Genomic DNA, 22652 nt, shown 5'->3' with positions numbered 1-22652 from the left:
CTTGCACCTCCTCAAACCTCATCTACTGTATCCGCTGTTCCAGGTGTCAACATCTGTACATCGGCGAGACCAAGCGCAGGCTCAGCTGAACGTTTCGCTGAACACCTCCGCTTAGTCCGCCTCAACCTCCCTGATCTCCCGGTTGCTCAGCACTTTAACTCCCCCTTCCATTCCCAATCGGACCTTTCTGTCCTGAGCTTCCTCCATTGTCAGAGTGAGGCCCAGCGCAAATTGGAGGAACAGTGCCTCATATTTCGCTTGGATAGCTTACACCCCAGCGGTATGAACATTGACTTCTCTAACTTCAAATAGCCCTTGCTGTCCCTTACCCTTCATCCCCTCCCAGTTCTTCCACCAGTCTTACTGTCTCTGACTACATTCTATCCCTGTCCTGCCCCCTCCCCTGACATCAGTCTGAAGAAGGGTCTCAACTCGAAACGTCACCCATTCCTTCTCTGCAGAGATGCTGCCTGTCCTGCTAAGTTACTCCAGCATTTTGTGTCTACCTTCATCTTCTATTCCAGTTCGGTATGAGGATGATCAGACCTGAGATGTAACACATCTTGAACATTGTTGCTTGTTCTTGTAATGTTTGCCTTATACTTCTAATATTCCCATTCTTTCTCAGTTCATGCTAATCCTTATGATGTGTTGGGAGTATTCTGTAACAATCAGCAATACTGCAAAGACCCAAGTAATAATTTCCAACCCTAAAGGATTGACGTAAATATAAAAGCGTTTGCAGTTGTGGTGACTTACTTATGTCTGGGGTTTTTTTTAGGCATCGGAGTTGACTTTGAAGTTGAGAATGATGCTCCCTGCAACTTTCATTATTTCTGATGTCCACGTGGCACATTCATTTTACTGTTTTCTTTTCCTTTTATAGGTTAACGGTAGCAGAGTACCATGAACAAGAAGAGATTTTCAAACTTAGGTTGGGACATCTTAAGAAGGTTTGTGATGTTACTGTTTAATTATAAATGGAATAGCGGGGGTTAGAAGGGACCTTGGAGAGACTCTCTTTGCCACTGCTATCTGTCTCTTACCCAATCACCTCTTTCACACCCCTTCCCTGAGCTGCTGCAATGCACATACTCGTAACTCTACCTCACTCGATTATTGCACTTTAGCATTTTAATTATTTTCAATTTATGATTCTGCTGCAATTTTTGTACCAATATGCTGTTTTGTTTTCATTGTTGTACTTATTGATGTGTCTATCATTACCGTTTACTCTTTATGCGCTTCATGCAAACAATAAACTTCATTTCACCCTTGTGTATATGACAATGAACAAATCTGAATCTCTTTCAAATCCTGAAAGAATTATGTTATTTGAATGGTTGACAGAATAGTTGTACTACAGTCAAATTTGTTTTTCTCTGTTTTAAACAGGAAGAAGCTGAAATTCAAGCAGAGCTGGAGAGACTGGAGAGAGTGAGAAATTTGCACATACGTGAACTTAAAAGAATAAATAATGAAGACAGTTCACAGTAGGTTAATAGATATCAAAATTGTTAGGAATTTAATGTATCTTTCAAAATCTGTTTCAAAATATTTTACAGGCATGGATAGGACAGGTTTAGATGGATATGGGCTAAACTCAGGTAGGTGGGACTAGTGTAGGTGGGACATGTTGGCCGGTGTGGGCAAGTTGGGCTGAAGGGCCTGTTTCCATGCTGTGTAACTCTATGACACTGACTCTAGACACTGAATATATCGGACGCAATCACATTATATCTACAGCAATAAGATAAATAATTGAAACTAAAGCTAAATTCTGGAAATTTTAAATAAAAACTGAAAATAGTGGGGCTACTCAGAAGGTTAGACATAATTTGTGGAAAGAGAAATAAAGTTGATATTTCATAGTCCCTTAAGAAAAACTGGAATCAAGATAGTTTTAAGTTGCAGAGAGAGTGGGGATAGGGCACAGGGAATATCTCTGAAAGATTTGTGTGGTAAGAAGTCCGAGATGCAATCTATTTGATAAATTATTGAAGGAAGCAAGAGAAGGTAAAGGACAAAGAATACAAGGTGAGATGTGCAGGCCATCCCCAGCAGATCAGGCAGTGTCAGTGCTGAGGAGAAACACCAAGTTAATATTATCACAGTCTAGTTATACCCAGTGAGAATGAGTTACCTGAAATTGCCATCATGGCTATTGAGTCCTGACTCAAGCCTGGGCTTGGAAGCTGCAACATGCCTGTTCCTCGCAGCATTGAGCCTCATTGCAATAGTGCAGGAGGCCATAGACAGGAAATGGAGTTGACATTTTGGGTTTTTTTTATTTACGTAAAGTTGAGAAATATTTCGTCTTTTTTGATTGGCTTTCATATTTTAGAGTATGCTTTTAAATTAGGTGATTTAGATGTCTGTTCTGACTTTGCAATCCCGGCTGTTCAACTACACATTTATTTCCAATATGATGCAGATGGCCATATCAAAATTATATAATCTCCAAAGGCACTGATCTCCATTTTTGATATTCTGAAGTTGTTTTTTCATTATTATCCCTGTACATGGTTGCATGCAATCCAAACCATATCCCATTACCATCTCCATACTCCATCCTGAAGTCCAAAGGCCACTATTTTTAGTCTTTGCCTTTTGGCAAAAAAAAAAACAGCAACTCGTAAGCAGAAATGTGCACAAATGGTAATCAAAAGCATAGGTGGGATGCTCTTGATTACCATGTGTGCGCATGTCTGCTTGTAAAGCTATCAAAACCTCAATTTCAAATCATTTTTTGTGCTTTCTTTTTATAGCAGCCAATCATACCTTCACTTTATGAGTTGTACCTGAAATGTAGCTGGTGCTCATCTGATTTTAAAATATAAATGCTGACTATAATTTGAATATATAAATGTTGATAATTCTTTATCCTTGCCTAAATCTAAAAGTTACATAATCTTGAGTGTAAGCAATTCCAATCGCTATCTTTTATCATTAATTTTTTGTTAGCACAATTAGTCCACTGCTACTGTAATTAGTCCTCTGCTACATAATTAGTCCTCTGCTATTCTGCTACTGACCAGAATACCCAGTTGTGGCTGGTAAAAATTGTTTCTCTCCTTCAGCAAAGATATTGCAAATAGTCTTGCTTGTTTTCCAGTCATTGAACCTCACCTCTCCACTTGATAAATATAGCAGTCAGGGGATATGGGGAGAAGGCAGGAACGGGGTACTGATTGTGGATGATCAGTCATGATCACAGTGAACGGCAGTGCTGGCTCGAAGGGCCAAATGGCCTACTCCTGCACTTATTGTCTATTGATTCTTCCTTTTCAGCTTTTCATACATCAATAATTTTATTGCTAATTCTCCAATACTCCACCTTTCTCTTCAAAACAGCTCAATAGCAAAACCTACCCAATGTTAAGCATTAAAATCAAAGTATAATAATATCCTGATAATTCCTCTCAGGCTCACTTCAAAAGACATATTTCAATATTTTGCATTTAGTTTGAAATGTAAATATTTAAATTATGTCCGCATCTCTTATCATAACCATCTGTACAAATAGGTTAATTGTGGAATACTTTGACGATTTCTCTATGTTTATGCAGACTGATCATCTCTTTTTTAGATTCAAAGATCACCCCACGTTGAATGATAGATATTTATTGCTACACCTACTTGGACGAGGTGGTTTCAGTGAAGTATACAAGGTAAGCTTTGAGTTTTAAAATGACATGACGTGTTTCAATTGTTTGGAAAGATACTTGGATTTCACTGATGTGGAAGGAGCTGCTTACTAACCGTTGCTAAGCTGAGGAAAGTTAATTTTAACGTATAGTGTGACCTGGTGAAATTTGCGCGCACACTTATTATATTGACAAATATTTGCCCATCGTGGCTCAAACTTTATTATTTTTCATTGTAAATTGATTTTTGGAAATAAATGATTTGATTGAGAAATCAAAATCATTTGTATTAGCCTTTTTATTCGAACTTATGCAAAATTTGAACCTTGGTTCATATTTTGAGGCATTTCTTGGCTGCTACTTCACTACATCCACAGAAGGTAAGTTACTAAGGTGAAGGCATGTATATATACCACTAGGCTGATTGTGGGCACCATATTTAAATTGCACCCATTTCACTCTGTGTAGGTAGCGGTGGATAAAATGAGTGCTTCATTATCAATGGCAAAAATTTAATAAACAACGTTACTAACTAGTGCTGAGCATAGTTTTGCAGATGACTGGCAACAGTTCAAAATAACTAACGCTGATTACTGGAGGCACAAAAAAACTGCAGATGCTACAAACTGTAATACAAAAAAGAGAGGACCTGGAGGAACTCAATGGGTCGGGCAGCATCTGTGGAAGGAAATGGCTAGTCAACATTGTGGATCGAGACCCTACATCTAGACTGAAAGTAGAGGGGAAGTAATCTGTATAAGGAGGGGTGGGGCAAGAGCTAGCAAGCGATAGGTGAAGAGACAAGGAACTGCAGATGCTGGTTCACAAAAAAAAGACAAAGTGCATAGAAGATTTACAGGGATGTTGCTAGGATATGAGGATCTGAGCTATAGGGAGAGGTTGAGCAGGCTAGGACTGTTCTGTGTAGCGCAAGAGGATAAGAGGTGATCCTGTACATGTGTTCAAAATCATGAGAGGAATTGATCGGGTAAATGTACAGAGTCTCTTGGCCAGAGAGGGGAATCGAGAACCAGAGGATATAGGTTTACGGTGAGGGAGAAAAGATTTAGTTGGAGCCTAAGGCGCAACTTTTCTACACAAAGAGTAGTGGGTGTATGGAACGAGCTGCTGGAGGAGGTAGTTGAGGCAGATACTATCACAACGTTTAAAATCATTTGGACAAATAAATGGATAGGATAGGTTTAGAGGGATATGAGCTAAATGCAGGCAGTTGGGACTAGTGTAGATGGGGAATGTTGGTCGGCATGGGCAAGTTGGGCCGAAGGTCTGTTTTTACATTGTATGACTTTGACTGGCAACTGGGAGATCTAGATGACCACAAAGGCCAGAGTGCAAGTGCTCAGCAGCTGATTGCCCTGTCTGTTTAGTCTTGCTTATGTAGAGGAAGCCACTTCAAGAGCACTGAATGCAATAGATGAGGTGCAGGTGAATCTCTGTGTCATCTGGAAAAGCTATTGGATCCCTGGATGGAGGTGAGGGAAGAAGTTTAGGGATAGGGGTTATACCTTCTATAATTTCAGTGTAAAGTGCCGGGGGATGTTGATAGATGGGTGGGGAAGGATAAGCAAACCAGAGGGGCACGAAGAGAGTGGTCCCTGTGGAAAGCAGAATGAGCCACTGAAGGGCCTGTTGGGGGGAGATCACTTTGTAGCTGGCGGAAATACTGAATAATTATGTCCTAAATGCAGAAGCTGTTGGGGTGAAAGGTAAGAACCTCCATTCCTGTTCTGTTCTGTCTGGTGGTGGGCGGGGGGGGGGGGGGGGGGGGGGGGGGGGGGGGGGGGGGGGGGGGGGGGAGGTGAGGAGGTGGGAAAAGAGGTGAGGTGAGAGCAGAAGTGTGGGATGCAGAGGAGATGTGGGTGTGTACTTTGTCAAACACAATGAGGGAAGCTGCATTTCCTGTACATGGGGAACATTTCAGCAAGTGCCACCTTATGAACAGATGGGGCAGGGACAGAAACAGAAAATACTGCTATCCTTACAAGAGATGAAGTGGGAGGAGGTATTGTCTAGAAAATCTGAGACAATGGTAGACCAACTTCCCTCCAAGGTGCTGAATGAGGTGTGTAGCAAGACATTTAATATCCCTAGATTGACACAAAGAGCTGGAGTAATTCAGTGGATCAGACAGGATCTCTGGAGAAAAGGAATAGGTGACGTTTCAGGTTGAGGCCCTTCTTCAGAAGGGTCTCGACCCAAAATGTCATCTATTCCTTTTTTCCAGAGATGCTGACTGACACGCTGAGTTACTCCAACTTTTTGTGTCTATCCAGCATCTGCAGTTCCTTCCTCCACATTTAATAAACCTATGTGCATAATCAAGGTTAGTGAATATGTCACATTTTGGCAACTGCATCATCTGTTTAGTCATTTACGTCAGTACACATCTATCACTTAACAATCTCACATGTTGATACGCAGAACCACACTCTCATCTACTTCAAGCAGCTTCATGTCACTCATCCACATCTTGTAGCTCGTGTGACTGGCTGCTATTTGACCATAGCACAGCGTTCAAACACATTTCACGGCATACTATGACACACTTCCTTCCTCCTTGCAGGAGAAAATGATATGCAACCAGCACAAGTAGCTTAAGCTGGCAGGAAACAAATGTGCCTGTGTTGATTCTCTGCTGAAAGACACATTTCAGGCCATTGTTTTTTTAAATCTTGGCTGATAATAACACATTGACCAATGTATGCCGATAACTAAATCTCTTTCCCTCACATTATACAAAATCTTCACTTCTATAAACTGTATATGACATAAGCCTGCACTACTCCATCATCCTTTCATTCCTCTGCATCCACCTACCCACGCCTCATCCCCAAACTTTATCATAACCCTTCCCTTGTGCCATTCCCCTTTCATATGGCCAGAGGTGGCTGACCAGCAAGAGGTGGTTGGAGACACCTTCTCACATGATCTTTCACTTACAGTCCAAACTCGGATAAGGGCACATTACATTCTAAGGAGGTTAACTGAGGGATTTGCACACTAGTCATTAGCCATTAGGAGGGGGGGGGGAATCAGTGCATATGGCTGTGTCACGAAGATTATGATGGCACAGGAGTTCCAGATGTGGATTTCAATGGAGCATCCTATATTGGATGTCTAAAGAGCATTTGTATGAGTTTTTAGAGCATTGACAGGCCTGTCAAAGAGTGTGTGAAATGTTCTTAGTGGAAAGCACAGCGCCAAACCTGCGCAGAACCTTGCCTAGATCTTTGAAGCCATTGTTTGGAATTAATGTGGTGGCATTTTCAGTGATGGAAAGCCCAATCACCGTGTAGCAATTTGCACTGATATTCCAGCTACAATGCAACATGAGCAGAAACAAACCAATGACGAGTAGAAGCCTGTGATGGTTCAAATAATGACTCTCACAATTCTTTCTCCAACTAGTAACCAGATTTAAATTTAAAATAATTTGCAAAAATGTGCATAACAGGTAAAAATATTATTTAACAGGTTTGTCAGAATCTGTAACCTCACAGACAATTTTATTAAGGTAGAGGATTGTATGTGAATATGCAATTTACAGATTACATAAGGTGAGGGACTAGCACAGTTACCATTGGCAACATTATGTCCCCCTCTATTATAGGTTTCTGTGATTTCATTGGGTGCTTTTTTATGTTAACTGACTTGTCCAGCTGATCTCAATGACTCGTGACATCTAGTGGCCAAAGTAAGAACATTTATTCCCGTTTACCTAAGATGTCAATCACATTTGCAGAATTATCAGTGATGAGTGTGATGCCTTTGTTTAAAATGGCAGCAAAGTTGGACAAATTTTTCAACATAGACAGATTATGATATCAAGGGGTATGATGTAGCTTTTGGTGAAATTAAAGTTGATATATCCAGTTAAATGGCAGAATAAGACTTTAAAGAATGATTAGCTCACTCCAATTACTTGATTCTTTTTTACTTTGCTTGGGACAATCTTTGGCTTAAGTCGGAATGTGTGCATTTTCTGAATAACTATCAAAGGTTGAGATTCTGTGCACATAACTGGATGCCCACAATACATTTATAATAATTTAACACAGAATGGATGGCAAAATATTTCTCTAAAAGCGCTTATGTGTAGTAATTTGTAATTCTTGTCTTGTATTTCTATTCAGCACTAATGTAAACTTGTAAAAATGTATGTTGAAAGGTTCCTTATAACACTTTCATTTGCCATTTTTGCTAATGTATTTATTGCAGTTAGAAATGAGAGCCATATGGAGGGTAATGTAACAAATGAAAGACATTACAGACGCTGGAAGTCTGAAATGTAGAAAATAACTCTATTTTGATAGCTTTTGTAATGACAATGTGAGAGAAAAAAACAATGCTCTGATGAAAGATTATGACCTAGAAAATAAAATTCTTTCTCTTGCCTCCAGATAATTTCTGAGCTGAATATTTCCAGCATTTTCTACTATTATTTGTAAAATTGTCTGTAGTCAATATGTTTATGTCATAGGGGCAGAATTAGGCCATTCTGCCCATCGAGTCGACCTTCAACCCCATTCTCCTGCCTCCTCCCTGTAACTTTTGACACCTTTATTAACCAAGAACCTGTCAAACCCCACTTTAAAAACACCCAAAGACTTGACCTCCACAGCCGCCTGTGGCAATGAATTCCACAGATTCACCACCTTCTGGCTAAATAAATTCCTCCTCATCTTCTTTCTAATGGTATGTCCTTTTATTTTGAGGCTGTTCCCTCTGGTCCTAGAGTCTCCCACTAGTGGAAACATCCTCTCCACATCCACTCTGTCCAGTCCTTTCATTATTCGGTAAGTTTCAATCGCATTCTTTTAGACTTAGACTTAGATTCCTTTATTAGACTTAGTTTTATTGTCATTCAGACCTTTCAGTCTGAACGAAATGATGTTGCCTGCAGTTAAGCTCCATCGAGTACAGGCTCTGAGCCGTCAAACGCTCTTCGTACGTTAACTCAACCATCCCAGGGATCATTCTCGTAAGCCTCCTCTGGACCGGTTTTTAAATTCTAGATCAGTGAAATGAATTTAAATTCCCATTTTCTACTATTATTACATGTTCGTTGAAGGTTCTGAATTACTCAATTCAGAAATTTAGCAACTATATCACTACTGTCAAGATTTCAAACTTTAAATAAATCAACCACAAAGGTAATTTGCTATAGATCAAGAGATTATAAATGTTATGGAATATACATTGAAAGACATCTGCAAATTAAACAGTTGAACAATCGACTTTATGTTCCTAGTAGATCGATGAGTGGGTATTGATTTCAATGACCTTATCAGATGCATCCCATGACCATATGACCTATTTCCTGAAGATAGCAGTGGTTATGTAATGATTGCTTTAGACCCATCGTCTGCCTCCTGCAACAAAGGCAGGGTTAATGATGCGCCTCACGGTCTAGGCTTCAATTTGCAGCCTACTTCGATTTCATCAGTTTCAGTGAAGGTTCTTGAAAATGTTAACTCTTTTTCTCTCCATATTTGCTGTCTGGGCTGGGAATTTCCAGCCTTTTCTGTTTATTTCAGGTTTTTGGCATCTGCAGCATCTTGTATTGGAGTACTGTTTTGATTTTCAAATGCATTGGAATATTGGACCTATTCTTGGTTGAGCTTTGGTCTTTTTCCTGTTTTGATGGGTGATAACGAGTTTTGCTTATAAACTGTGCTTTTAAATCTCTGAAGCAGGTTCACATTCCATATCTTTCTGTAAATGTCCAGTAGTGACCCAGAGAATGGCTCTTAAATAAGGAGGTAGAAACAGCAGCTTTTGGCTGTGGGCTGTAATTATTGATCTTTCATCTGCGTCTTTCAACACACTCTGAACATTTGTCAGAGCCCTTTTTACTTCCAACAGTTCTGTATTTATGTGTTTACATTAAAAGTTGTATCTGAAGCAATTAAAAAAAAGTCTCACGTTAGTTTGAAATGGTGCTAAGAGGCTATTATAAGTATTTTTTAATTTTTTTCATATATTAGGCCTTTGACCTGATAGAACAGAGGTACGCTGCAGTGAAGATTCATCAACTGAACAAAAACTGGAGAGAAGAAAAGAAAGAAAACTATCACAAGTATGTCTTTATCTTTAAAACAAAGAAATATAATTTTCTGTAGTTTCAGAACAAAGTAGAATTATATGCACTATTTTAATTGTTGGTTTTAGGCATGCATGCAGAGAATATAGAATACACAAAGAACTGGATCATCCTAGGATAGTTAAATTGTATGACTATTTCTCCTTGGATACAGATACGTAAGTATGCTGCTTTGTATTTCAGAATGTGTATGTTTCTTTACATTTGTCTCTTCGTAAATAACAGCAAATAATATTGAAGTTGTTTCGACGGGATAGTCGAACTAAAGGGAAAATAACATACTGATGGTAATCTCAAATATCATATTTTGTCAAGTTATAAGAAAATTATTCTAAAGATTTTAATTTGATGTTTTTGAATATAGAAGGGTATGTCTTGTTTTGCTATGGATTTAGCATTTCCCGTTAAAACCCACAGCTGAGTTTCTTTGTGGAAAGTTGTAATTAAGTTAAATGTTTTAGGATGTGATTCATTAATATTTTAGCAACAGAAGATAATGGTCCTAGTGGTATAGTTTCAATAAAGCATAAAATTCTGAGATATAAAATTCATTCACACTGAATTTATGTGGGGTGGAGAAGGGGGCAGGGAGAGAGGCTGGAGTAAATCAGCACAATTCTGGTTTCCTGACACATGCACAAATGACTCAACTTAGCATTACAGAAAATTGTAATATAGACTGCTTTCTTGGAGCACGGCCTCCCCGTAACTTGGTGCATTTTATATAATATCAAGTTACTCAAAGTTAGTGGAATGTCAGTGTGATTAAATGGGTTCCATTCTTTGGACTGCTTTTCCAATTCCATTAATGAAGCAATGTTTGCTACTTCAGATGTGTTACAGAAAATGTCCAAATCTGCATAAAAATACTAATCTGCTAATATAACTACTCAATTCTACTACTTTGTGGCAAAGTGTTTTAAAATATACCAAATACAATGTGGGAATAGGCCATTCGGCCCATTGAGTCTGTGAATACCATTAAGCATCCATTTTTAAACTATAGCCAAATCATAGCCAAACACACAATTATGGGAGGAACTCCTCTTAGCTGACACTTTTTAACATAATTTGTACGTGTCTCGGTATATTAAATGAGAAAAAGTTGCATATTAACGTACAGGTTGTGGGGGCTTCTTTTCCCACTATCAGAAGGAGGGTCCCAACCCTAATCGTCACCGACCCATTTTTCCAAGAATGATGCCTGACCCGTTGAGATACTCCAACATTTTGTGTCTATCTTTACTGTCACTAATATGTGTATGATCTGGAAAATGAGGAAGCAATTTTCAAGTGGTATCAAATGAAAGCATGGTGCATCTTAAATACTGCAGCAATGTATTACAAATAAGTGTGACAGTCAAGATAGGGAAAATATTTGGCTCTTGACTAATAAGATTTTGAGTATCTTAGAGCCTGATGTACTCATTTAAAAGGCAAAAGGTAACCAGTGGATAAACCCTTAAAATGGAGTATGCATTTATTTCATGTGTAGAAGTATAGGCTAATAAAATACTCCACATATTCCCTTGACATAAATTGCTTATAAAAATGTGTTTTGGTTTTGGTGCAGAGTGTGCAGAAGTTTCTGATCCGGGAATCTCACCTAAATGCTCAACATTTAACAATTTGTGTTATAAAATGCAGTCAACCTGCCTGTAAATTAGATGAATAATGGGGTGCTAAATTTCATTGTTTGCCAAGACTGATTTGAAAGGTGGAATGGATATATCTTGAGATACTATGTCATATCTGTCAAAAATGAGAAAGTGATTGTTTAAGCAATAACTTGGAGATCGGTTCGCAAACATGCAGTAATGGAGGGTAGCATATTGTTTGGTACTGGACGAGTGATGCTCCGATCCAGACTGGAAAGAACAAAAAACAGATTTTTCTAAAGGTTTATCTGGTTCATTAATGCTAGGCAGGGAAGGAAATCATGTTGTGGGAAGGACTCTTGACTGTCCTCTGAAACTGAAGATTACTCGACACCACATGCTCAGTGGAATTAAAAATGGGCAATAAAACACTGTTCATGCCAGTTCAACTTCTGCCTAGATTTGGAGAAAATAGAATTGATTAAAGTGCAAAGATGGATTGCTGTCTTCGTTGGGAAAAAAAAAATCACTAGTTTACATCAATGTAGCTGTCAGTTGTTGGAGATTCACGCCTCAGATGCCAGCTGGCAAAGTCAGTTTAAAAATGATATACTTTATATAAAGCAAACAAGCCGTACAAAAAAATGAGCAGAATTTATATTAAGCTAATGTGGTGGTGAAGGTGTGTAATAAAATGTAAATTGTTTTCTTTAGATTTTGTACAGTTTTAGAATATTGTGAAGGAAATGACTTGGACTTCTATTTGAAGCAACACAAATTGATGTCTGAGAAGGAAGCACGATCTATTGTAATGCAGATAGCAAATGCATTGCGATACCTAAATGAGATCAAGCCTCCCATTATACACTATGATCTAAAGCCTGGTAAGTTTGCATCGGACTTAATGATGTGATATGTTCCAGAGTCTTATGACTTCTAATTAGATAATTTATTTTAGGCTGATTGGTTTTTCAATTAATTGGGAAATACACACAATTTCTAAAAGGAACTGCTGTATTTCCCACATTATAATAGTCTGCTATCAGTATCTTTGCTTGCAAAACACTTTAGGATAATGTAGATGTAAAATGCAAAATATGAATGCAAGTTTTTAATAAATTACCAAAAACGAACAAAGCTGTATTTCTTAAAGGGAAAGAAAATAATATTGCACATGGAAATTAAATTGTTTCGAACTCGTACAGCCATTCTAATTTTTTTTATCTCTTTCCTGTCAACATTGCAATTTCAAGCAATGCTGACAACTTTATGTGGCCATTGTGATGTCAACTGGTCAATGGATTCGGATCAGCTGGCTCAACTGCAGGGGTTGTACTTTTCAGGATATGGCAATCTGATGATGATTTCTGAAGTTTAGTTCACCTCCATCTGATGACATCCCTCCCCAGGCTTCACTGGGGGAAGTTGGTCAATAGTTCCACCTCCCCGAGGCATCCACCATAGCCTGAATTTAACCGCGGTCTACATCCCACAATCTTTTACTGTAACTAGGCTTATTTAGGTAACTGTCCATCTGTGGCACTGGGGGAGCTGCACATCCTTCCGTGGTCAATAACGCACCAGACGGCTTACCCCGTAGGCATTTACCACCATAGCCGAGCGGGTGCGTAAACCGCCCTCCTCCTTTAACAAAGCCAACTTTAGGAAATCGCTCCCTAACTTCCACCAACATGTATCCTGCAGCACCAGAGGACCAAACACCCTCCACCATTGCTACACCACCATTAAGGATGCCTATCGTTTTATCCCTCGCCGTCACTTTGGTAAATCCGACCATTCCGCAGTGCTGCTTCTTCCTGCCTACAGGCAGCAATTGAAGAGCGCACCCACTGAGGGGGGGGTCTGAGGAACAACTCCAGGACTGTTTGGAGTCTGTAGACTGGGCAATGTTCAGGGACTTGGCAACGGGCCTGAACGAATACGCCACAGTCGTTACAGACTTCGTAAAGAAATGTGTGGAGGACTGTATCCCTACAAAAACCTTCCAAGTGTTTCCCAATCAGAAGCCTTGGATGAACTATGAGATCCGCACTCTCCTGAAGACCAGACACCGGGCATTCATGACCGAAGATACAGAGGTCTACAAGAAGTCCAGATACGACCTTGGTAAGGCCATCATAAAGGCCAAAAGGGACTTCTGCTCCAAGCTGGAGGATGAGTCGGATGTTCGGCAGCTGTGGCGGGGCCTAAATGCAATCACCTACAAGGCGAAATCAGGAGGCAGCTCAAATGTCAGCGAAGCATCACTCCCTGACGAGCTCAATGCGTTCTACGCACGCTTTGACAGCGAGAATACTGATGTGCCTTCCCGAGCCCCCATTCCCTGTGATGGTATTTCGGTTACAGTCACAGAGGTCGACGTCAGAAAATCCTTCTGAGGGGTGAACCCTCGAAAAGCGCCTGGACCTGATGGTTTACCCGGGCGTGTTCTGAAAACCTGTGCGGACCAACTGGCTGGAGTTTTTACGGACATTTTCAACCTCTCACGTCTGAGGTCTGAGGTTCCCACCTGCTTTAAAAGGGCATCAATAATACCGGTGCCCAAGAAGAGCAAGGTGACGTGCCTCAATGACTATCGACCAGTGGCACTAACGCCGGTGGTGATGAAGTGCTTTGAGAGGTTGAACATGGAGCAAGTCAACTTATATCTCGACAAAAACCTGGACCCACTGCAGTTCGCGTACCGCCACAACAGATCAACGGTGGATGCGATCGCGCTGGCTCTCCACTCCGCTCTGGACCACTTGGACAACAAAAACTCATATGTTAGGCTGTTATTCATTGACTACAGCTCGGCATTTAATTCAATCATCCCCTCCAAGCTGATTACCAAACTCGCAGAACTGGGTCTCTGCGCATCCCTCTACAACTGGATCCTCGACTTCCTCATTCACAGACCACAGTCTGTTCGTATTGGTGGAAATGTGTCAGCTTCGATAACAATCAGCACGGGAGCACCTCATGGCTGCGTGCTCAGCCTCCTGCTGTACTCACTCTATACTCATGGTCTATACTCTATACTCATGGTAGCCGGTCATAGTGCAAACTCCATCATCAAGTTTGCCAACGACACCACTGTTGTGGGACGTATCACTGAAGGAGACGAATCAGAGTATAGAAGTGAGATCAACCGACTGACCAAATGACCAAATGGTGCCAGCGCAATAACCTGGCTCTCAACACCAGCAAAACCAAGGAACTAATTGTGGACTTTGGAAGGGATAGGATGGGGACCCACAGTCCCGTTTATATCAACGGGTCGATGGTGGAAAGGGTCAAGAGCTTCAAATTCCTGGGCTGGCGTATTTCCGAAGATCTCTCCTGGTCCGAGAACACTGATGCAATTATAAAGAAAGCACATCAGTGCTTCTACTTCCTGAGAAGACTACAGAGAGTCGGTATGTCTAGGGAGACTCTCTCGAACATCTACAGGTGCACAGTAGAGAGCATACTGACCGGTTGCATCGTGGCTTGGTTCGGCAACTTATGCGCCCAGGAGAGGAAAAGACTGCAAAAAGTTGTAAACACTGCCCATCGGCTCTGACCTCTCTACCATTGAGGGGATCTACCACAGTCGCTGCCTCAAAAAGGCTGGTAGCATCATCATGGACACATGCCATCCTGGCCTCACACTCATCTCTCCTCTGCCTTCAGGTAGAAGGTACAGGAGCCTGAAATCTGCAACGTCCAGGTTCAGGAACAGCTTCTTCCCCTCAGCCATCAGACTATTAAACTCAACTCAAACACAAATCTGAACTTTAATAGCCTATTGCACTTCATATGCTTATTTATGTGTGTGTACATATGTTCAGTGACATATGGACACACTGATCTGTTCTGTATTTATTTATGCCTACAATATTCTGTTGTGCTGAAGCAAAGCAAGAATTCCATTGTCCTATCTGGGACACATGACAATAAACTCTCTTGAAGCGATTGGCCTCAAAGCCCTGCAGTGTCCATCTGTGATACCAATACAAGATGCTGCTACCCTTATAGGGATGCGGAAGTCTGTTTCAGTTATTTTTATTGCTTTCTACCTAGCATCAGCCACCATCATACCCTTGACCTTTAAAGAGTAATTACAGACAAGGTTGTACTTCAATCTTGAATGATGAGAACAAGTTTGAAATGAATTAATCTTTTATATTATATTAGAATTTTGGAGACGGGATTAGTAGGTTGCACCTTTAATTTCCACGTCTGTCATTAGTACTGTACTTTGAGCAAACCACTGGATATTTTGCATTTTATATCTTGTCATTTTGCAAAGAGTGTTTGCTTGAAGGAACGATATCACATGCTAAATGTGTGTTAAATATTGACTGATTTTTGATGTAATTTCAAGTTGTATTTTGTCATTGGAACAACAAATTAACTGATGCTTAACAGGTATTAAAAATAAGGGAAACATATTTTAAAACATAAGACAAGTCTTGAAAGAAAGAATGTTTATATTAATGCAACTGTTATTTATGTAAAGGGTCTGTCCCACTGCGGCGACCTAATTGGCGAGTTTAGGAGAATATGAAAAAGTGTCATGTTGAAGACTAGCTTCGGGAAAATTGGACACCGAATAGTGGAGAGTGAAGACAACCTCCTTTGATCTCCTTTGACCATGTTGAAGACTACCTTCGACTACCCTCGATTACCTACGAATAACATGCCGATCTACTACGACCTACTTCGACTAAACCTACGAGTAAAAAATATATAGATTTTTTCCATGGCCCCCTTTTTTTTTTACTGGCGGGCATTTTTCAGCATGCTGAAAAATACACCGTGACCTAGCTGAGGCCTCGAGTATGCGGGGACTACTCTCGAGCATGAAGGAGAGTTACAAAGACCTCCTAGGACCTCGTGTTGAACATGCTGCGAGTATGAGTCGAAGGCAAACTTGTCTAAACTCGCCAATTAGGTCGCCGCAGTGGGACAGCCCCTTAAGACACTCTCTAAGACCTTGCAACCAAAATCATGTTTACTTTTCGAAAAAAAATCAATTAGTTACAATTATTTTTTTTCAATTAGGTAACATCCTCCTGGTTGATGGAACGGCATGTGGAGAAATAAAAATAACAGATTTTGGTTTATCAAAGATTATGGATGATGACAATTATAATGCTGTAGATGGAATGGATCTGACATCTCAAGGAGCTGGAACTTACTGGTAAATTCTGCAAATTATTTTAGGGGTCAGTTCAGTAGATGTCACTTTATTCACAGAGTGAAACTCTGTTTTCTTTAGGGGACCTATATTACAATGTTCTTTGAAATTTGTTCTCTTCAGGTACTTTGGGATGCTTAAATTTGAAGTTGTTAAATTTTCAAATGTTGAGGTTTTAAAAATTATAGAAAACATTGCATTGTTTTGGTTAGAAAAGGCTGAATTTTTATTTCTAATTAATATTCAAGTTTGCTTAGTAGGTTTGAGGTTGTAAAATTATGAGTAAGGATATTAATAGTTTTTTTCCCATTGGCATTACACCATCCAGGGTTAATTCAAAATTATTGTGTAAACATTGCATCTGAATTGATGAGGTGTTGAGATCTACCAACCTGCATTGCATTTTAACATTTAACTGAAAAAATAATTTTAAAGGTAATTTATTTTATTATATATACCTAACTCATGTAGGGGTTATCAATGTCGACTTAAAAAAATTATATGGAGACAATTGTGATAACTATTTGTGTTTGCACACCTTTCATATTGCACAGGCTATAGCAATTTGAATGCCTAGTCTAGGTTGGTACTGTTGCACGTACTTTAAATTATGCATTACAGGCAACTCCCAGGTACAATGTCAAGTGAATGTGAAAGCACCTGTGGCAATTATCAAATGAGAGTTCAGAGTTTCTCTAATGTCTCAATCATTGATTGTCACATTCTGGGAAGGCTGTCATGCTTCCTTGATTGAGGCATTTCAGTGACAGCGAGAGCTTAGCAACATCCAATGGTAACCAAAGGTGCCATACAAATATTCTTGCCTGCCTTCATCCAGGTGTCAGACCTGCAAATGCCAGAATTAGGATTTTCTCTTTAGCGCCGAGAACATCATTAATTATTTCTGTTGCACAACCCTTCTGAAAACAAAAACCTGATAGTTTGGGGAATAGACAATACAATAGTGTCAGATATTCACATGTAATTCAGGTTCACTTAAATTTTTTTAAGCACTCTACATCAAAGTGACACTTGATGGCAAGTGATTAACTGTGACTTGGTCATAGGGATTCAGAACTGGCTTACCGATAGAACACAGAGGGTTGTGGTGGAGACACAATATTCAGACTGGAGGTCTGTGACCAATGGAGTTCTTCGGGGATCTGTGTTGGGGCCTCTGTTAATTGGGATATATAACTGACTAGGACAGAAATGTAAATGGGTAGGTTAGATGGAGTTCAATCCAAACAAGTGTAGAGTTTTGCACTTTGGGAGGTCGAATGTAATGAGAAAATGTACAATTAATGGCATGACCCTTAAGAGCATTGATTAACAGAGGGATCTTGGAGTCCAAGTTCATAATTCCCTGAAAGTGGCAACACAAGTATATTGAGTTGTAACAAAGAATGTGTAGGAAGGAACTGCAGATGCTGGTTTAAACCGAAGATAGACACAAAAAGCAGGAGTAACTCAGCACGTCAAACAGCATCTCTGGAGAAAAGGAACAGGTGACATTTCTGGTCTAGACCCTTGTTCAGACTGAGAGTTGGAGGAAAGGGAAACGAGAGTGATTCAAGAACGAAGAATGTAACAAAGAATGCTTGCCTTCATTTGTCAGGGCAATGAGCATAAGAGTTAAGAAGTTATGATGCAGCTTTATATTACTTTGTTTAGGCTGCATTGGAGTATTGCGTGCAGTTTGGAATAAGCATTAAAGGAAGGATGTGGATGCTTTGAAAAGGGTGCAGAGGAGGTTTACCAGACTGACATCTGGATTAGAGAGTTGGGAGGGAGAGGTTGGACAGACTTGGATTGTTTTCTCTGGAAGCCACAGGTTACTGGGAGATCTGATGGAAGTAAATAGAATTATGAAAGGCATTGATAGGGTAGACAGTCAGAACCTATTTTCGAGAATGTAAACATCAAATACTAGATGCATAGCCTAAAGGATAGAGAGGCAAAGTTAAAAGGAGATGTGCGGGCTAAGCATTTTCCGGGTGGCGAATGCCTGGAAGATGCTGGTGGTGGAGGTAGATAAGACACTTTAGGATAAGCACATGGATATGCAGAGAATGGGGTGATATGGATTATGTGCAGGCAGATATGTGTTGGTCTTGGCATCGTGTTCGGCACATACATTGGGCCAGAGGACCTGTGCTGTACTGTTCTATATTCAATGTTGAACATTTTTGACAAGGAACCCCAATTTCTAGTTTTGTGATAAAACAAAGCATACTTGGAGGAAGTGAGCGCAAATATTTGGAAATTTAGTATTGCTTGATTGCAGAGTTTCTTAAAATTTTGGAGTATGTGTTTGAGCGTCATATAATGTGCAGTCCACAGTGTGTGTTAAGAACTTGGAATTTCATTGTGGTCATATATGAAAAGAGGTCATTCAGCATATTAAATCTAAACTATGGTCAAGAACAATTAGGCCTGTTCCTTTCCACACAGCCTTGCAAATTATTTTCTTTCAGATACTTGTCAAATTCCCTATTGAACACAACAATGGAATATTCCTCCACCAACATTACAGGAAGTGCATTCCTAACCCATTGCTGTGTGAAAATGTAGGTCCTCATGTTTTGATTAGACAATAGGTGCAGGAGTAGGCCATTTGGCCCTTCGAGCCAGCACCGCCATTCAATGTGATCATGGCTGATCATCCCCAATCAGTACCCCGTTCCTGCCTTCTCCCCATATCCCCTGACTCCGCTATCTTTAAGAGCCCTATCTAGCTTTCTCTTGAAAGTATCCAGAGAACCGGCCTCCACCGCCCTCCGAGGCAGAGAATTCCACAGACTCACAACTCTCTGTGAGAAAAAGTGTTTCCTCCTCTCCGTTCTAAATGGCTTACCCCTTATTCTTAAAACTGTGGCCCCTGGTTCTGGACTCCCCCAACATCGGCAACATGTTTCCTGCCTCTAGCGTGTCCAAACCCTAAATAATCTGATATGTTTCAATAAGATCCCTCTCATCCTTCTAAACTCTAGAGTATACAAGCCCAGCCGCTCCATTCTCTCAGCATATGACAGTCCCGCCATCCCAGGAATTAACCTTGTAAACCTACGCTGCACTCCCTCAATAGCAAGAGTGTCCTTCCTCACATTAGGGGACTAAAACTGTACACAATACTCCAGATGTGGTCTCACTAGGCGCCACACCTGGAGTATTATTTTTGTTAATCTATGCTTCCCAGTTTTTGATTTCTCTATGTACTCTATCAATAGCTTTTTAAAACCTCTGTTTCATGGGAATCATCCACAACTTTTACCTATCCGCATATCTGGACTCATTTTGGTGAATTTCTTCTGCATCTTGTCCAAATCCTTTGTATCTTTCCTAAAGTAGGTCTTCCAAAAATGAACACAGTATTCCAGTTTATTAAGGTGCAGCATGACTTTTCACAGCAGTACTCTGTCCCTCTATTTATAAAACCAATGGCCCCATATACTCTTATAATCTTTTTCTGGCTGAAGATAACGGATGGTAATGGTAAAGGATGCAATATTTTTGAAACTTAACAAAAATTCAGACTTCTCTAGTTGATTTACACAGGGCTTGGTGATATGACTTTTGAAATTAGAATATGAATTCTTTAGGTTTTGGGGACGTATAAATGTAATTACTGGATTTTGGAAATGAATTTAATGTTAGATTCAAGCTTCTGCATAAGAGAAAGGACCATTGAATGAAAGGAGAAAAGCAAGTATAAGAACTATTATATTGTTCAAGAAGGAACTGCAGATGCTGGAAAATCGAAGGTACACAAAAATGCTGGAGAAACTCAGCAGGTGCAGCAGCATCTATGGAGCGAAGGAAATAGGTGACGTTTCGGGCCGAAACCAATAGAACTATTATATTGTGGTTTACAGAACCTTGTGTGCAAATTGGCAAATTTCTTGCATTTCAGTAGCCATTGTAATTTTTTAAACACTCTTATGAAACACTTTAGGATATCTTACAACCTTGAAGGATCGCACATGAATTCATGTACGTGTGAAATGACGGCCATGCATATGTATTATATTGCTAGGGATAGCTGATAGGTGACGAATATATGGGTCCCAATGATATGAATTTGAAACAGATGTGATATAGAGAGGATTTGGGATTGAGCATTTATTCAAAAAATTGAATAATTGAATAATGTAGGGTATTCACATAGCAAGATAAAAAATAGTGGAGAGAAGGTTATGGTTCACTGTTCAAATGCTGTTCAAAGATGCAATTCTAGAGGATGTCATTTTTTTAGTTTAGTAACACAGCATGGAAACAGGCCCTTCGGTCCATCAAGTTTATGCTGAGCATCGATTACCCTTTCACATTAGTTTTATGTTATCCCACTTTCGCATCCACACCCTATATATTAGGACCAATTTACAGAGGTCAATTAACCTACAAACCCCCATGTCTTTGAGATGTTGGTGGAATCCGGAACACCCTGAGGATCCCAGGCAGTCACAGAGTGAACGTGCAAATTCCACACAGACAGCACCTGAGGTCAGGATGGAATCTGGGTTTCTGGTGCTATGAGGCAACAGCTCTATCAGCTGCGCCACTGTGACACCCTAGAAAAGGAGAGAATTTCTGACACTCGGAGCATTTCAGTGACATTAGAAATCAGACTGAAAGGATTCCAGGGATATGAAAATGATAGAGACAAATGCGAGAAATGGTAACAAAAACCTTGAAGACGAAATAGATGATTAAACCAATGGGTGCGTTTAGAATATTACAATAGACCATGGTTCCTGAAATTGTTCTTTCACTTAGATTTCAAATCAGACACGGCACTGGAATTTGGAATGCGGAGCTAAATAGGGTTCTTTCAGAGTTCAAGCTAGAGTATTTTGCTGATGGTCTTTTTTAAATTCCTTTATCTCCTGTGGATTTTAATATATACAATTATCAAATGTACAGCAGGTAAAATTAGGGCTACTGTTTTTCCAGCAAGGATTGTTCACATGACATCCATATTAACTTCTATCATTGAGTAGAGGTGCAATATTGAATTGTGAAAATAGTGTGCATCAGCTGGATATAATGCCCCTGTCCCACTTGGGCGATTTCTTTGGTGACTAGGCTTTTTTCACATGGTCGCGGGGTGACGCCTGTATGGTCATGAGAAGTCTCCTCAAATCGACTAAAGAATCGTAATGTTTTTCTGGTCACTGCTGGGTTTTGAAATGTTCAAAACTTTTCGGCGACGGTGGGCTTGACGTAGCTTGTCTTCTCCTGTCGTAGGTCGTCGCCGGGTGCTGACTTCAGTGAATTCCATTGGTGACTACCTACGTTAACCGGCGACTGAATTGTCTTCAGTTGTCGCCGACAGGGTCGTTGCTTGTTATGGGTGGACATAGGTTGACTTTGGTTGTCGCCTGTGTGGTCGTCCTAAGTCGTGACGATTGGGTCGCCGGTAGCTTGCCATCGACATTGTTGTGGGGGGGGTTCCAGTCACCAGAAAAATCGCCTAAGTGGGACAGGCCCTTAATGCTTTCTCTTTTAAAATGGCTTTATTTTTAAGGGTACTGCATAAGCTTTACTGAATGCAAGAACAGAAAGTAGTTACTTAGATTAATCTTTGTACATAATGGCCTTGAACGTCAAAAATATGATCTTCAAAATGAGACGTAATTTGTGTTGTTTAGAACCACCAATCTCAGGAGTTTGGTGTAACTTATTTCACGAGAATCTTTAGTGTTACTCAAGTTCAGTAACCTTCTAATTTTGTCAGGTCATTTCATTCATTAAATGTATTTTTCAAGCTATTTACTTGATGTGGTATTTGTTGGTTGAGAACCAAGGTGTGTTATTGCTAGCTCGGTTCAGTTGGTTGCAGTCTTATTACCATTTAATTAGATGTCCGTGACCTTGCGACTGGCACCACAATACATTACTGAAATAATAAATCTTTACTTCCAGTGGCATCTTTAAGATGATATGTAATCAACCAGTGCCTTGTCTATTGGCATGGTTGAACAGAAAAGATTTTGCAGTATTTTGAGATGCAGCAAACTGGTCACTAAGTCAAGGTTTCTGACGGATCCAAACCAAAAGCGCAAATTATCAATGATTTACTGTTTTTTTGTGGCATC

At 40.0% G+C, this 22652-nt stretch overlaps 1 protein-coding gene across 1 annotated transcript in view; it reads left to right on the top strand.

Annotated features, from left to right (window-relative positions):
- Positions 1-22652, top strand: part of LOC129698777 (serine/threonine-protein kinase tousled-like 1) — a 125691-nt gene that overhangs the window by 99579 nt on the left and 3460 nt on the right. Inside the window, exons 12-18 of the mRNA XM_055638029.1 lie at positions 887-953; positions 1396-1493; positions 3590-3671; positions 9656-9747; positions 9840-9929; positions 12084-12253; positions 16419-16557. Coding sequence (XP_055494004.1) covers positions 887-953; positions 1396-1493; positions 3590-3671; positions 9656-9747; positions 9840-9929; positions 12084-12253; positions 16419-16557 — 738 coding nt within the window. The remainder of the gene's footprint in view (positions 1-886; positions 954-1395; positions 1494-3589; positions 3672-9655; positions 9748-9839; positions 9930-12083; positions 12254-16418; positions 16558-22652) is intronic.

This window comes from Leucoraja erinacea, chromosome 7 (assembly GCF_028641065.1).
Source record: "Leucoraja erinacea ecotype New England chromosome 7, Leri_hhj_1, whole genome shotgun sequence".
In the NCBI taxonomy this organism is placed as follows: Eukaryota; Metazoa; Chordata; class Chondrichthyes; order Rajiformes; family Rajidae; genus Leucoraja; species Leucoraja erinaceus.
Note: the sequence above shows the minus strand (reverse complement) of the source record. Positions and strands in the feature narration are given on the sequence as shown.